The sequence below is a fragment of the Ursus maritimus genome, assembly GCF_017311325.1.
Source record: "Ursus maritimus isolate PB19 chromosome X unlocalized genomic scaffold, ASM1731132v1 scaffold_X1, whole genome shotgun sequence".
Lineage (NCBI taxonomy): Eukaryota > Metazoa > Chordata > Mammalia > Carnivora > Ursidae > Ursus > Ursus maritimus.
The window spans coordinates 30,631,481-30,648,026 of NW_024423319.1; the positions used below are offsets into that span (position 1 = coordinate 30,631,481).

The window sequence follows — 16,546 nt, forward strand, 5'->3', positions numbered from 1 at the left end:
CCCCAACAAAGCTATACCTGCCTCGGCAGTGGAAGACATCAATGAGATCAGACTGGCTGCAGCAGGAAAAAGGAGATTTCCCTTCACGGAAGTAGCGGAAGGCAATATTTCCATAGGGCACAATTCATTTCAGTCTTAACTTGCCATTCTGTAGAAAAGTACCAGCCGGTAGGGCCAAGGGTAGGATGCCAGTCAGTGTGGTTGCCCTGAATGACGAGGCACGTACTGTGCTCAGAACCAGCCCCTTGAGCAGCCTGATATCTGAAGCGGCTACACGATCTTCTAATTCACCTAAAGTAAGAACCGCACATTGTTTCATTGATCTCTTCTAATCACATTTAATAGAGATATGCTAGTTCATGCAAAAGCTCAAAAATGAATGTAACATAGCAGGTCATGCTTGGTATTAGTGAGACGATAACCAACGAATGATTTGTGGGCTCTCTTGTATTCAGTTCCACTTTCAAGCAAGTGACTCTGCCATCGAAACTAGGTTTGGCTTGTCACATCTGAAAAATCGCTCATGGGGTGAGTGCCTTTTCTCCTCTGAGGACTAGCGAGGACTATTAATGTTCAAAGTACTGTTGTCCAGAGTAGCCTTTTAAAGTGCTAAGAGCTTGTATTTTGTCAGACAACTTTTGGTAACTAGGTATTTTTCTCCTCCTATGAGACCCTGCCTCCTTATTTTTGTCCATGTTTCATGCCATTGAAACAAAGAACATTATGGGTTTGTAATGGAAAGCAGTTACGCTTGTTTTGAAAACAAATCTTCATTTCTTCTGCCATTAGATAATTTTTCTTTGCAGAGATTTTTAGGCATGAAAACAATTTGCTGCTCAGTAACCAGACATAAACAATAAATTGCAAAATACAGCATGTGCAATTTTCGGGGGTATAATAGAACTGGTGCTAAGTCACTTCTATCTAATATTCTGTCTGGTTTCGTTTGTTTGCTAAATACCATCCTGGGGCCTAGAAGTAAGTAAAAATACTGGTTTCATGTTTACTTTCTGTACAACCTTGAATTTTTATATGTCTTGTGGTAATGCGTTTTAGACTTGAATAAACCTTTTTTTGGTGTGTGTGTGTGTAGGCCTTAAATGAGGAAGAGAACAATTTATCCTGTGCTTTTCAGTGGAATGAATGGCTCAGTAAGGAATGAAATAGAACCGAAAATATTGTGATCACTTTCTATTAATTAACATTGTTCTTCTTCGTCGTGCTGTTATTTAAGTGGTGCAAAAGTATTTTCTCATATCTTTTTTCTATGACCTATTAAGTAAGTAAGGGCCTGAACTTAAAACTCTGTCTTTTTAAATAGGTGTTTTCATGTGTTTCCCTTGTATGTGCTGCTGATAGCGCTTTAAGAAAACTAAAAATCCGTCAATGTCTTTTTGTTCAATTTGTTTGAATTTCTCAGGTAGAAAGCCACATAACCTGGTAATTTTGAAAGTAAGAACCAAATAAATGTATTTTTATTTGTTGCCAGACTGTTTAAAATGTTTTAAATAAATGCTAATAATTCCACTGGGGGGGGGATGAGTTTCTACTTGTAGTAAGCTGCTTTGCACTCCTGTTGCCCACCCTTTGTGTCATTTGCATTGTTAGAGAAATAGTACATATTTAATTTTCAGATACATTAAAAATAAAATGGTCATGGTGACTAGAGTCTGTTCATTTACCACGCGCACTGGCTAGGATGTCACACATCTCCAGCATTTTCTGCGAAATTATACACACCCATCCGGTTTTGATATTGCTTCTACGCAACTTTTCCCTGCATGATGCTGATGTTTGGGCACGGACTATGTCAGAGCTCACGCAACTGAAGGTCACAGTATTATCTTCATTTTGGATAAACTGAAATAACAGTATTCGACCGAAGACGACCCTCCCTTCCTCAAAGGTTTTGTCGATAACCTTAGAATGTGGCGAAAGGGACCCGTGGCCTTTCCCCTCACCCCTTCGGCACCTGGTGGCAGTGTTCGAGTTCTACAACCTCTTGACATCAGTGAGGGTGTGGGCCAGGCGGTTCTACTCGGAGGGACGAGGGGCTTCACTAGTCAGTCTTTGATCAGTCAGGAGTCACCTGCATTTTGATGGGAAGCATAGAGCAAACCGCCCGCGAGTGTTCTGTAACAAAGACCATACCTTAGTACCCATCTGGGTACTTTACAGCTGAAAAGGTCCTTGTTGGGGTGGGGGTGGGGTTGTCAAAGAGCGCTCTCTGCAACAGCAAGGGCAGTCTGGATGCTTGTTCCAGATCTTGGATTAGCCTCTTGGGCGCTCTGAGGTAAGGTGACTGTGTCATCATGCAAAGCCAGAGATCTGGAGGGGTATGGAAGCCACGGAAAGAACACTTAGGACCCAGAGGTGCTAGTCCTGAGAACACAGTGCCTCTGCGGGGGAGCTGGATAAAAGCAGGGGAACAAACCCGTGCGGTTCACCTGACACCGCCCCCACTGGCTGCGTGCCTGTAACCACCACGCCCCCATCTTAAATGGCGCCTTTTATGTAATGTGGTTTCTGAATGTGCGAGCTGGATTTGAGAAGTTTTTAGACCAAAGTCCTCCCTTATTGTAATATCCTTTTACGTGTAATCAATACAATGTTGATTTCATTCTGAATGGCGGGGAACCAGGCTCTGGACGGTTTCCTCTTGGCATCAGACAAACCCGTTTAACTCAGAAAAAGGAGTAGCCTAATCTTTGCATCTGAATGAGATTTCAGGCTGCAAGGTGGCCCAACTTCTCTCTCCCACCCCCTCCCCAAAGTACACGGTGTAACAGGGCGCTTGGCACGAAATGGGCAACTCGAATATTAGTTGAATGAAACCTAGTGTGGGGGACAGGGCTCATTTAAAGACCACAGAAACAGGCGATGGTTTGGGAACATAAAAAGCACAAAGCTTCGAGCCCTCTCCGGCTCGGAGTACATCCCTTTTAAGAAAACTCTGCCGATTTGAACGTTAAAATGGCAAAACACCAGTATTCGGAGAAAGAAGTTGTGTCGAACCGCATATGCAAGTCTGATCTTTTGACAGGAGGTGAATTAACTTGGCTAGCATGTAAGATTCCCAATGCTTTCCTGATCAGCTGGCATCTGAAAACAGAACCAACCCTGCTGAGACACTTTTAATGTCCTTAGTAAAGTTAGCCCTTAATAACCTTGCTACGGACCTCAAGGCAGAGGTGCCTTTGAGTTTAGAAAGTTCGGATTTAAAGAGGCAGAATTTGACAAGTCACAAAAAATAAATTCACTAACTTCTTAAAAATGTCAGTTTGTACATTTTCATTAGGGCAGTTTAGCTAATCTCAATTCAGTTTTTTTTTCAAATTAATTAACTAATTTGAGAGTGGGGGGGTGGGAGGGGCAGAGGGAGACTCAGCCTCCTGGTCAAGCAGGGAGCCTGGAGCCAGGCTTGATTCCAGGACCCTGAGATCATGACCTGAGCTGAAGGCAGGGCCTAAGCGACTGAGCCATCCAGGTGCCCCTCAATTCACTGTTTCTTAACAGGACAAGCTGGTATTTGGTTTGTGGTGTGAGGCCTCTGAAGTGTTGCCCCTTGGTTTCTTTTGGAATACACACACACAAAGGGAAACTGAATGTTAAGCTAAAGTAAAATGATCCAATCTGGTTTCTTAGATTAAGGTTTAAAAACCCACCACGCTATACTGGGTAAAACCATTTTTATTAACTGACCAAAGCACTTCATTTTGTTTTCTGATTTGAGGTAAAACCATTAAACACGGTTCACAAGAAAATACAAGGACTATTCAACTACAATTACAAGAGTTTGAAACCTCACTAGTTGTTCATATAATACTTTTACGAATTCATACGACTGTACAGTCTACTTAAGCGAAGTTTATTGTTAACCAAAAGACCAATATCAAAGACCTAGACGCTTGGCCTACTACGCTTGCAGTGGCTATGGTTTCGTAACAACAGAAGAGTAACTGTTACCTTAAGGAATACACTTTAAAAACCACTTGACTAGTGATGTGTACTTTCTTCATTCCTCAGGGGTGTGTGTGCGTGAAGGCTCTCCGGAGAGCGGAGGCCTGCTCCTGTTCCGCGTGTCCCCCCCACAGCGAACTGTGTGAAATCACTGTGGTCCCACCGTGAACGTGGGGATGGGGGAGATAGTTCTATGTTTTCATCATATATTTAGGTTTTTCAGCAAGCCAGTGGATTTCTTCTGAAGTTTTTTTTTTTGAGTGTTCAGATCCTGTTTTAAGCCTTAGTGTACCTTGCTGTGTTGGCGGGGGCATCTGAGTGTCCAGAGGACGAAAGAATGATGCAGTCTACAAACACAGTGAATGTATTTTTCCCGACCAAGCCCAGCTGTGAGACTTTTTTTTTTTTTAAACTGGGCAGCTCTCTTTCATCAATACCAAAGGCGGCTTTGGAACACTGCAGATTCGCTTTAGAGGTAGATAAAACAGAAATCATGCAGTTAAGTCAATTGAGAAATAAGGGATTTGCTACCTTGGGGACATGGGGGCTAGAAGCTGATCCTTTGTTCTCGGGGCTAGAAGGACTTCTGCACAGTTCACGTTTTTTTTTTTTTACCTGTTTGGGGGAAACACCCACATCTTACCTGTCTCGCTCTGGAAACAACGAATTTAAAGGCAGCCTGCACTAACTACAGACAGAAGGGGAGAGTCCTAACATTTGGATTACAGCACTGCGGTTCACGGTCCGGATCCGTGGCACACAAACACGCCATGCACTTGAAGACAGGAGAGTTCATTGGCTCCGTGTCACTAGTGACGTTAATTACAAAAACTTAACAGCAAGTTCGAAACTGCTCTAAATATTGAAATCACCATGTTTTAAAGACAGACTGGAATGTTACAAATGATTCTGCAAAATACAAAAATAGATATGCTTCCACTGGATGCTTTAATCATTTTTCCGAGCGTTCTCATCTTTTGGTTCTTCCTCATCAGAGTACACGGTGGGCTCCTCCCCCTCCTTCAGCAGTTTGCCCACATGATGATACTTGACTGGAGGGAGAGAAGAAGACACAGATGAGCGCGCTCATGCTTCACAGAGGACCCCCACCTGTCACCTGACAGCGTTCGGCGGAGGCCTACGCAGTGTGCTGGGCTTCCCGAAAGTCGTCAGCCGCCCAGGACTCGCCCCGCGGTCCTCGCCCACAGGGATTTAAGAGTTTTGTTCGCAAGAAATACAAAACAGGTAGCGATGTCGGGCACGGAGTGTGCAAGGGAAGGTCAAAGTGAGTCGTGCCTGGGTGCGGGAGGGGGTGAGACGAGCAGGGGCTCGTGAGGAGTTCGTCACAAGGATTTCTTTTTTTTTTTTTAAGATTTTTATTTATTCATTTGACAGAGATAGAGACAGCCAGTGAGAGAGGGAACACAAGCAGGGGGAGTGGGAGAGGAAGAAGCAGGCTCCCAGCGGAGGAGCCTGATGTGGGGCTCGATCCCAGAACTCCGGGATCACGCCCTGAGCCGAAGGCAGACGCTTAAGGACTGAGCCACCCAGGCGCCCCTGTCACAAGGATTTCTGAACACCTGATGAAGAAGGCTATGCTTTGGGAAACGGTGTGGAAGGATTTGAGGCGAGAGGGGTTTCCAGAAAATGACGGCAGCTGTGTACCAAGGCACGCAGGTGAGATGGAACAGATGTGGGGAGCAACAGAGAGACCCAGCTGACAGCGACGGAGTGGGAGTGAGGTTAAGCGAAGCGGTGTGGCCAAGATACTGTGAAGGCTGTGGAAAGCCAGCCTGAAGCGTCTGGACTTAATCCTGTAGGTGGCAAAGGTTTGTGACAAAGGCAACCAGTGCTCTGGCACACGTGGGGTGGTGGTGGCATACCGGGTGGATTACAGCAAGGACACCGGGTGAGGGCTGCCCAGGAGGCCAGCGGGCATGTCTGTGTGAAGGAACAAGAGCCAGGGGTAGGATGTCCATGGGAACGGAAAGGCCAGGGTATGAGCTACTTTAAAGGAAGACTGGAAACATGGGTTAATGAAGTTAAAACTGGAGCTCCCATGGACCGAACTGGCGATCTCATGGGAGATGTTGGAGAAAACAGATTTAAGAGTGCAAACGAGAAACCCAGCCATCAGAAAGAATGAAATCTTGCCATTTGCAGCAACATGGATGGATCTAGAGGGTATTATGCTAAGTGAAATAAGTCAGTCGGAGAAAGACAAATACCATACGATCTCATATGTGGAATTTAAGAAACAAAACAGAGGAACATAGGGGAAGGGCGGGAAAAATAAAAGAAGACGAAAACAGGGAGGCAAACCGTAAGAGACTCTTAACTGTAGAGAACAAATTGAGGGTCGCTGGAGGGGGGTGCAGGGACGGGGTCACTGCGTGACAGGCATGAAAGAGGACACGTGACAGAACGAGCACTGGGTGTGATATGCACCTGCTGAGGCACTAAACTCTACCTCTGAAACTAATCATACCGTATAGATTAACTATAAATTTAAAACACTTTTGAAAAAAGACATGAGAAGGGATAGAGTCGGCAGACCACCATCCCGCTGGCCGCACTCTTGCGGCCCAGCTAACACAGGGTTAATCCTATGGGTGTCAGAGGCCGAGAGAGCCTCCTCTTTCTGCATGTGGGTGGGAATTAGAGAAGTAACCAACCTGTCTAACCAGATAGCCAGACATGCTTTTGTGTGCAATGATCGCTGGGAACAATGGGAACTTCCGTATTTGAACACGTTATAAAGGTCCCTCGGTGTGCTCAGGACCGCAGAACAAACAGGTGCTGGGTGGCGCCCGGGTAACCTGCTTTAAGGGGCACCCCCCCTCCCCGTCTTGAGTGGAGCTCAAGTGTCACCACAGAATTTGGGGCTGGTCTTAGTTTAAGGGGGGAACGTTTTTACACAGTTTTTGCCACCTTGGGGCAGGCAAGCCCTAGAAGACAGAGCTCTGTAAGTCCGAAATTACAACTCACTGGGTCCACATAGAAGAATCTATGTTTACAAAGGCATCCTTAGGACACCAAAAAAATCAGGGCCGATGTGAGATAGCTGAATTATGTTCTGAAAATACAAAGACCTGCCTCTAGACTTCAAAGTATACTTCGATCTGCTTAGGACCTGCAGGTGGGGCCACGGCTGGCTAATAATTAACCCAGAACTCTGAAGTCAGCGTTATTTTCAAAGAAAATGGTTGCGTTTAGCCAAAAGAGTCAGTAATATTTAACTGGCTATAGAGAACAGCAAATAGACAGGATACATTTTAAAATAAAAAAATCTTTAAGCACGGGCCATGGTCTTTATATACGGTTGCAAAGCTGGGAAGGGTTAGTCAAATTCTTAGCAGTGCAACGTTGCTAAAGTGATCATTAGATACTCGGGTTTGACAAAAGCCAATTCCTCAATTCTGGAAATCTGAACTTAACCTCCCCCCATGCTTACTCCCCCCTCCTCCCAAAGACCTCAGCCTTATAGCATAAGCCAGGAAACAAACAGCTCCTTTTTTTCTCTCTTTTTAAAAATGCAGACACCATTGTTGCTGGGCAGATTATAAGCATCATTTGTAGATGAGGCCTATAGTTAGGCTCAATTAGATTCAAAGAGAAGCTGTTTTGTAGAACACAAGTCTCCCATTCTTCAACAGAAATGTGGGCTGCTTTTAAACAGCAAGACTGACTAGTGAGGACTTCTGAAAGTCCCTCTCTCTGTAGCCTACAGATCCTTTCCCCTACACACCAAGCACCAAATCCTAGTGTGGAATCTATGCGAACCTGTCAAAGATTTAAATAACAGAAACCCATGTTTCCATAGAGAACTAGCTAAAAATTGGATGCCATCAGAGCAAGTGACTCAGCATTGCTGCAATTACTTCAAGCCATGAACTTGATCCGTCCAAGATTCAGGAGCCTATCAAAATGCTCCCCAGTTTCTGGCTGCTTAGTAATAACCATTGTACTGCTGCGAACCCCATTACTGGTAGAAATTTGACCCAGACACAATTTTTAAAAAATGCTTACAAGTGAACTGAGAGTCCCAGTCACTCAGGGTCTCCTGCTGGGCAGGAGTGAGGTCAGAAAGGTCATCGTACTCGTCCTTCAGTGCTTCCTTATCCAGGCAGAATGTGGCAAGGCCCCGGGATGCATCTCTTCCAGCAAAGACCCCGTACGGCCCCTCTTAAAAAACAAACAAAGCCAAAGACCAATTCTTTATTAGACAGTCAATTTCTCTGTGGTTTCTTCATAAGGAAGAAAATGGCTTCCTTACCCATCACCAAAGACAGCCCCCCTTTTGCAGTATCAAATTCCATTTGGAAACCAGAAGTGATGTTGATACTTTCATCATTCTGTGGTGGATCCCGAAGGACCCGCTGTCATCGAACTTTTACGAATCAATATGCTATACATTATCATCCATTTCCTGTGACTCTCAAATAGCTAATAAAAAAAGCCACGAATGATTATCTCCTGGGGCGGGATGGGTGGTGGTGGTGGGAAATCATCCAAGACAATACTGAATCCAAGGGTCAGAATTCAACTTCAGGACGTGGAACGCACAGCGTGTCTCTGTTCTAGGCACTTGGGGGTATACCAGTGAAAGCTATGGCTCCTTAAGGGAGTAAGTACTGAGGCATAAATGAAAATATTTCCTTATGAAATGTATCTGATACGTTTTAATGAGTCAAAAGGATCTTACGGTGATCTCTCGTTGTGAGACTGTACTAAACGTGTGGCATCTGCAGCAGAAATCATTGGTTAAGACTATCAGTGGTCCAGAAATCTAGCCACATGTTACATAATCTACTGTTAGTAAAGAGGAGGCGGCAGAGGAGATCAGCTCCGTCAACTCTGGTGAGCTCGGAGACTCAAAATACTGAGACGTTCATGGAATAAAAAAAAAAGACTGAATCAATATCCCCAAATAATTATATAAAACATCAGAATGCTATTATATATAATATTATACTGAACTTTTGTCTAAGAGTGGTGAATTATTCTGTAGGTACTTAAAGCAGATGTTTAGGCTTATTTAAGTATTGCACAAATAAAGGAAAAGAAGCCAGTGTACTTTAAACTATGTGTGGCTTCCCCAGGTAGACTGGATAGCAACTCTGACATTAGAGTTTGTAGGTAACCACTATGCCAAGTATGAGAAGAGATCAAGTTTCAATATGGCCTGGTCACCGGAAACCTCAATCCCTAGGAATTTTTTTTTTTTTTTTTTACAATTAGACAAAATTTATGATCAACTTTTAAAAGCAAATAAGGTTCTAAAGAAAACCGGTTGTTTGCGATCTTCATTATGTTATCATGCCTACTAACGAAGGTTAAAAAAAAAAGCCCATTACACCATTTTCACAACGTGTGTGTGTGTGTGTGTGTGTGTGTGTTTGTGTATACTTCTAGGGGACATGGTAGCATCTGGTACTTGAAAATAGGCCAATTGTTCTGGTTTGGACCTCGCTACTTCAGAGATTATGGTCACAGAATACTTAAAAATGGTTCACGGGGAGCATTAAAAGTCTTTGGAGAATATAGATTATTCACCAGAAGGTATCTTCCCTAGAATGTAAGCTCCATGAGCAGAGATGTGTGTCTGTCTTGCTCACAGCTGTATTTCCCAGTACCCACAGAAGCGCTGTGCGTGGAATAATGGGCACTGGAATGAGTAATTTTTAAGACTCCTCAATAACGGGAACGAACACATGATGTCACATATTCCTGGGCTCTCGGGATGATACCGCAGGGTAGAGCCTGAGGAGATCTCACAGTGGGCCACCCTTAGCATTTTTCAGAGGGACAACTAAGGCCCAGAGAGAACAATGCTTTGCACCAGGTCACACAGCTAGTCAGTAATCCAACCAAGATTAGAACTCAGGTGGCCTGACTCCCAGTTTTGTGTTTCTGTGTACAGGCCTGCATTCCTCTCAATGACTTTGCAAATTACAATCCTATGATGTTGCCCCATGGACCCGTTGGACTCCTTGATGGTGTAGCTCCGGAGGCACAGCTATTTACATGATTATGTAAAGTCGAAGTGACAGGGGAAGTGACAACAAAGGTGTGGTTCTCAAAATTCTTTGGACAGTTACATGGCCTACAGAAAGTAGGTCTTCTAAATCAGCCACCAGGAAAAACCGCTAAGGGGACCAGTTCCTGACGAACCTTAACCCATCTGATTTTGATTAGTTGGGCTGGGCCAGTAAAACAAAGCAGGAGTGGAGACGACGGAGATCTCCGCCTTCTATCCTCTTCCCTCTCTCCAGACTAGTGAGGAAGAGGGCCCTCAATGTGGACACACTCCCTGAGCTCCCTGTTTTTAGAAGCCCATATGAGAGGAGCTAAAATCTCTTCCTCCCCCTCTCCAGAATATTCTACAGGGCACGATTTTCTAAACCTGGAGGCCTCTCAAATGCGCCTGGGGGAGCCGCTTAAAATGCAGATTGCTGGACCTCCCCCCCCCAGAGCCTCCTCCACAGTGGCTGCGATTAAGCCGGGAATCGGTGTTTTTCCTCAAGCGCATCAGGTGATTCTGATCCGCAACCGGGCTTAGAAAGCCTCATCCCTAAGGCCCTCCAAGCCTGCCCCCCTCCAACGGCTCAGCAGTCATCCACCCTCATTTCCCCTCTGGTTGGCTTTTCCTGAAATCCCCACACCCAGCAGCCCTCACAGCCCTACCCCTTTTGTTTCCCAGGATCCTCCCACTTCTCCCTCCCTCCATTTTTAATTTTTTTTTTTTGGCTTCTAGTCTTTTCTCTCCCGCTATAGACTAAAATGCTGTATTACCTTCTCATCTCGCCACGTTCCCATTGTCCGTTACGCTCAGCCTCCTTCCGCCCCCCATCAGCTCCCTCCCACCCCCGCCTCTTCGTTCACCTTCCAGCTTTTCGGTGGGCCACACACAGCACGCGCACACACATACCAAACACATGCCACAAACATACCTGACACATGCCACATTCCGGGTGCGCGCGCGCATGCACGCTCGCGCCTGGCAAGCCACAGGCACGGACTACGCACTCACACATCACCCGCCCGCCCGCACTCGGCGGTTACCTGCCGCTCATCCCACCTCCGCTCTGCTGCCCCCACACCTTCACGGTCACCGCGGCCGCTCCCGGCCGCCGCTGCCTTCGCGTCTTCTCCCAGGCTGGACCTCCCCCCTCCGCTGTCCCCCCCCCGCTTCCCTCGAGACACCCACGTTTCCCTTCTCCAGCCCGACACCGCCCCTCCTTCCAGGAACCCCCAAACCCCATGCCCTCGAAGCCCCCTTAACACTGCGCGCGGCCGTGCCCCCCCTTCCAGGCCGGTGAGCTCGCCCACCCCCCCAGACCCCCCGGCCCGGGCGCTCCAGCCTTCTCCCCGCACCCCCACCCCTATCCCGGCGCTGGCGGCGTCCCCCACCGGCCGCAGCCTTTCTAGAGCGCCCCTCGCCCGCTGCAGCCGGGGAGCCGCCCTGCCACGACCGCCGGGGAGCCGCCATTCCTCCCCTCGGGGGCGCCCCGCTCCCCCCTCGCCTCCCCCGGACCCAGCCCCGGGCCGGGCCCCTTCTTTTGTCTCCGCGTCCCCTGGGCGGCCGCCGTTACCGGGCCCGTAGAACTTGCGGCCTTTGGTCACGTCGAAGACCTTGCCGTTGATGGCCATGAGTATGCGCGGGTCCTGGACGCCGTCGAAGCGCCGCAGCTCGGCAGGGGTGAAGTCGCGCCGCTTAAGGCGGGGCAGCGGGGGCGGCTCGTCGTCGTCGCTATCGCCGCTGGCCGCCGGCTGGTCCCCGCGCACGATCTTGTACAGCAGGAAGACGCAGAGGCCGAGCAGCAGCAGGTTGAGCGGCGACGTGAAAATCTCGTGCAGCAGCCCGCCACCCTCCAGCTCGCTCGGGTCGGCGGCAGTCGCCGCCACATCCTCGGCAGCCATGATCTCTGGAGCAAAGGTTGGGCCGGGCTAGGGAGGGCTCCGGAACTGGCTGCTTTCTCCTCCCTCTCAGCGAGCTAGTGGCGCGCGGGGCTCCGCGGACACTGACTAGCCGGCGGAGGAGGCGGGGCGGGGCGGGGCCGAGGAGGGAGGAGCCTCCCGGCCCCGCCTCCTCCGCGGCTGCCAGGGCGCCGGGCCCCCCACCTGGCCTCCGGACGGTCGCTCCCCTCCCCTCCCCTCCCCCCGGCCGGATCCCGCCTCCCCTGCGGCGGTGGGAGCGGCCCCCCCACGACCCTACCTGCGAGGCCGCGGCCCCAGCCTCCCGCCATCCCCGCGGCAGCCTCTAGCTGAGTGCGACGCGGCGCGCAGCCCTCCTCCGCACCGTCGCCGGCTCCTTGCACCCCGACCCGCTCCGAGATCCCCGGCTTTGCAGAGCTCTGGCCGAGGCCCGCTCGGCCACCTGATGCGCGCCACACACGACTCCATTTCTCTTGCTTCAGCTTCTCCCTCGCCTTCCATTCTGAAGCGTCACCTTTCCCCGCCCATCCCCCTGGGACCGCGAGGCTCTCTTGGGGGACAGGAAGGAAACTCACTCCTCGAGCTCCTCTTTCCACCTTGGAGGCCCAGACTACCCATTTCCACCTTGGGAACTCCCTTTTACTCTCCTTAACGACCCTTCTCCAATCCTCTCCGCCAGAGGCTGTGTGGCTCCAGTCAGTGCACAGGCCCCTGCCTGACAACTCTCCCAATATCTGGGGGGAGACGGATCGGTTCGCCCGATTAAATCGGGTTCATTCTCGGAAATCTAAACCCTTTCGCAATCGCAGATTTGCTCAGTCCCAACGCATCAGCAAGCAACCTTCTGTTGTTGTGCCTTTTTTTTTTCTTGGCTCAGAATAATGACCCAAGTGTCTTTGTTGGCAGCGTTCTTTTATTTGAAGTCTGTCGAGCTGCCCTTGGCAGTCTCAATAACCCTGTGCTGTATCCCAGACGGAAGCGGGAGTTTGGGAAAATCCTAAATTTGGTCCCTTCCTTTCCTGGGTATTTCCACCGGCTATTGGGCTATTGATGGGCTAAGGACTAACCGTCTGCACCGGAGCAGGCCTTACAGAGGAAGGGCCGTCTCTATCCTTTAGAATCCTAATCCGGCCGCCCTCTTCATTGTCACTGGGCGGGGGGCGGAGCGGAGCGGAAGAAAGGATGGAGAGAACGGGGAAAATAATTAAAACCAAGCCCTGCGCACATCTGCAGCCCAGAGCAGTACTTTTCCATCAAGAGTTCTGTTCGCTTGCACATAATTTACTCCCCCTCTCAACACGCAAGAGATTTGAGAGAATTGGCGTCTTACCTCAGAATTCTAGAAATTTTTGGCACCAACTGCTTCCATCCCTGCCCTCACCCCATCTTCTTAAATCATTTAAAAGTGCGTATGAGCGGAATAGTCCTTAAATTGGGCCCACACTTTTTTTCCCCACAGAGCTAAATTTGGGGTTAGCTGAAATGGCCCTTCCAGATCTTTTGTCAAACGTCTTCCATATAATCAAGGGAAAACAGGCTTAAACTGAGGCCCCAAGGCCATAGTTAGACTCTAATTTTAATCTTTTGTTTTAAAAGTCTATGGCCAAGATATTTTTAAAAACCAACAGACTTGTGAAATAGATTTTCATTTACATGTCATGACAGAGAAAAGATTAATATCTTGTAAGAGCTCATTTTAATTGATAAGAAAATCCAGAAGATGCTAGTCAGTAAATGGGCAAAGATGGAAATAGTCCGCAGAAAAGGGGATACCAATGGTGAGTAAGCATATGAAAAATGTTCAGTCTTGCTGGCAATGGAAAATGGAGATACCGCTGTCACCTACCACCTTCCTGTCAGAAAGATACAACGAAAAAAAGGATGATCTACAAGGCTGGCTCGAGAGTGATGGGAGTACACTGTTGGAAGTAGAAATTGATATAATCTTTTGTCATTCATAAAAATACTTTCTGTCCATTAATCCACTTCTAGAAATCTACTCTTTGGTTCAGTACTTTGACCTCTCGGAATCCATGCCAAGGAAACACTTAGAAATGCAAACAAAGATTTCATTACTAAAATGTTTATCAGAAAACCTTTTTTTTTTTTTAAGTATAAGCTCTATGCCCAATGTGGGGTTCGAACTCATAACCTCGAGATCAAGAGTTGCATGCTCTACCCACTGAGCCAGCCAGGCGCCCCAGAAAATCACTTTTAATATGAGAAAACTGGAAACAATCTAAATGTTAAGCTAAAGAAATAGCTAATTAATCCACTTGAAATGTGACAAAACCACAAAATATTATTATGACATGCATGACATGGGAAAATGCTTATGTCTTAATCTTAAGAGAGAAAAACAGGATACAAAACTATGCAGTATGGAAACTCAACTATGTAAAAAAAAATGCATTAAAAGGAAGCCTTAAAGGAAACATGCTAAAATGTTAACTGTTGTGATTGTTAGTTTCTTTGTACTTTTCTACATTTACCACAATGAGCACATGTTACTTTTAGCCTCAGGAGGAAAAAAAAATGATTTATTATTACTTTTGTGAAAAAAATGTAGAACGGTAATACGCGCTCATTGTAACAAACTTAAACAATATGTAAGTGCATAAAAGAAAAAATGATATTCATTCTCTCTCTCCCAGCTCCCCAGGCAATCTTTAAATGAGGCCCACACATTAGCAGTTTGGTTTATATACTTGCGGTTATGTGACACACACACACACACACACACACACACACACACACACACACACAGATTTTGTTTTACAAAACTGGGGAAAGTTATAAATGGTTTACCAGGGTTTTTTTTCTAATAAAGAGAGAGACAAAGTAATAAATAAGAATAAGTCATTAGCTCCCACTCAGATAACCCTTGTTGACATTTTTTAAAAGTCATACTTGTTTAAGGTCATAAAATTCAAACTATGGAAAGACACAAAAGGTAAATTAAAGCCCTTCTCTTCAGCCCTGATTCTCTCTCCTCAAAGATAAGTACTATTGAAAGTGGGGGAAATATCAGAAACAGAAAGACAATACTGTATATCTCATATACGTGGAATCTAAAAACAGACACTTAACTCAAAAAACTAAAAACCAGTGGAATGGTGGTGACCCAGGGCTGGGGGTGGGGGAAGGGTAGAGATGTTGTTTAAGGGTACATACTTGCGACTAGTAGATAAATAAGTCCTGAAGAGCTAAGGTACAGTACAGTGATTATAGACAACAAAACTGTATCTTAAACATTAAACTTGCTAAGAGACTAGCTCTTAATTGCGCCCACCACTAGAAGAAATGATAATTACGTGATGAGACAGAGGTGTTAGCTAATGCTACAACAGCAATTGTATTACAAATAAATGTATCAAATCAGTGTGTTGTACACCTGAAACTTACACAATGCTGTACATGATCTCACTTACGCCATATTTTATCTTTTTTTTTTGTATTTGGGAGAATGGGGGTGGAGAGCAGACAGAGAGGGAGAGAGAGAATCTCAAACAGACTCCCCGCTGAGCCTAGAGCCTGATGTGGGGCTACAATCCCATAACCCTGAGATCATGATCTGAGCTGAAATCAAGAGTCACTTAATCCACTGAGCCACCCAGGCACCCCTATATTTTATCGTAATAAAAAGTGGGGGAAATGCCTTTATGGAGGGCTGTGGGTTTATAATTTTCATTTATCACAGTACAGTGTCCTTCCTGTTACATCTCTGTATTCCCCGGGATAATAGATTGAGGGAAGTCTTGCCTCACACAGAGGGTAGAAAAGTGCAACTTAAAACTTCAAGCAGAGATACAACTTGATAATATAAATGCTCTCAAAGCAGATTTGTTATTAAGGTGGGCTCTTAAGAAACATTGGGATGTTGAGATTGTCGAGGAAAAGCATCACAGCCTGCCATTCTGGCTTATAGTTGCTGGAAAGGTCTTGTCCAGAGTTCTCAAATTCTGTGGAAATCAGAAGGGAGCTCTTGACTAACAAGCCTTCTCCAGAACATGAGAGTTGCATTATATGTGCTCTTTGGCTTCAGATCAATTTCTAAAGCTTGTACTTGACCCGAGGACTACTTATTTCCCAAGATATATATTAAGTCTGTTGATGTTGCCAAACTTCCTGCCTCCTTTAAATTATTTTCAAAAGTTTTCAAAAGCTTTTAAAGAAAAATAGGACAATTGGCTGATTAGCTAGAAAATGTGTGGGAAGTAATTCAACTTCACTAGTAATCAAATCCAGAAGAACATAAATAACAACATACCACTTTTCATCACTCAGATTATTGGAGCATTCTCTTTTGCCTTTTGTTTCTTGAAGCTTTTTAAGAATGGTAATACTTGGTGTTGGCAAGCATACAGCCAAGGCAAGCACTCTGACACAATGCTGGCAAGAGTGAAATTGCTAGAATGAAAGAGTCATTTTGTTCACCGGTGTATTTCAAGCCCCTAGACCATGACTGCCTCAAGAAAGTAGCAGGCACTCAATATTGTTGAACTAAATTATATTTTAAGTGAATATAGACTTTCTAGAAAGCCCTTTTGGCAATATGCAACAAGAGCCTCAAATTATTCCTAACCTATGACCAAGGAATTTAACCTCTAGAACTTTTTCTTAGGGAAGTGCTCAGAGATGCAAACAG

General features: G+C 46.3%; 1 protein-coding gene across 1 annotated transcript; it reads right to left on the reverse strand.

The window, feature by feature from the left end:
• Positions 1-3,672: 3,672 nt before the first annotated feature.
• On the reverse strand, positions 3,673-11,977 carry PGRMC1 (progesterone receptor membrane component 1). Its single transcript, XM_040628688.1, has 3 exons — positions 11,556-11,977; positions 7,990-8,145; positions 3,673-5,012 (listed from the first exon to the last, which is right to left on the reverse strand). Exons 1-3 carry the CDS (start codon positions 11,881-11,883, stop codon positions 4,909-4,911), a joined length of 588 nt encoding a protein of 195 aa, XP_040484622.1. The 5' UTR covers positions 11,884-11,977; the 3' UTR covers positions 3,673-4,908.
• Positions 11,978-16,546: the final 4,569 nt, after the last annotated feature.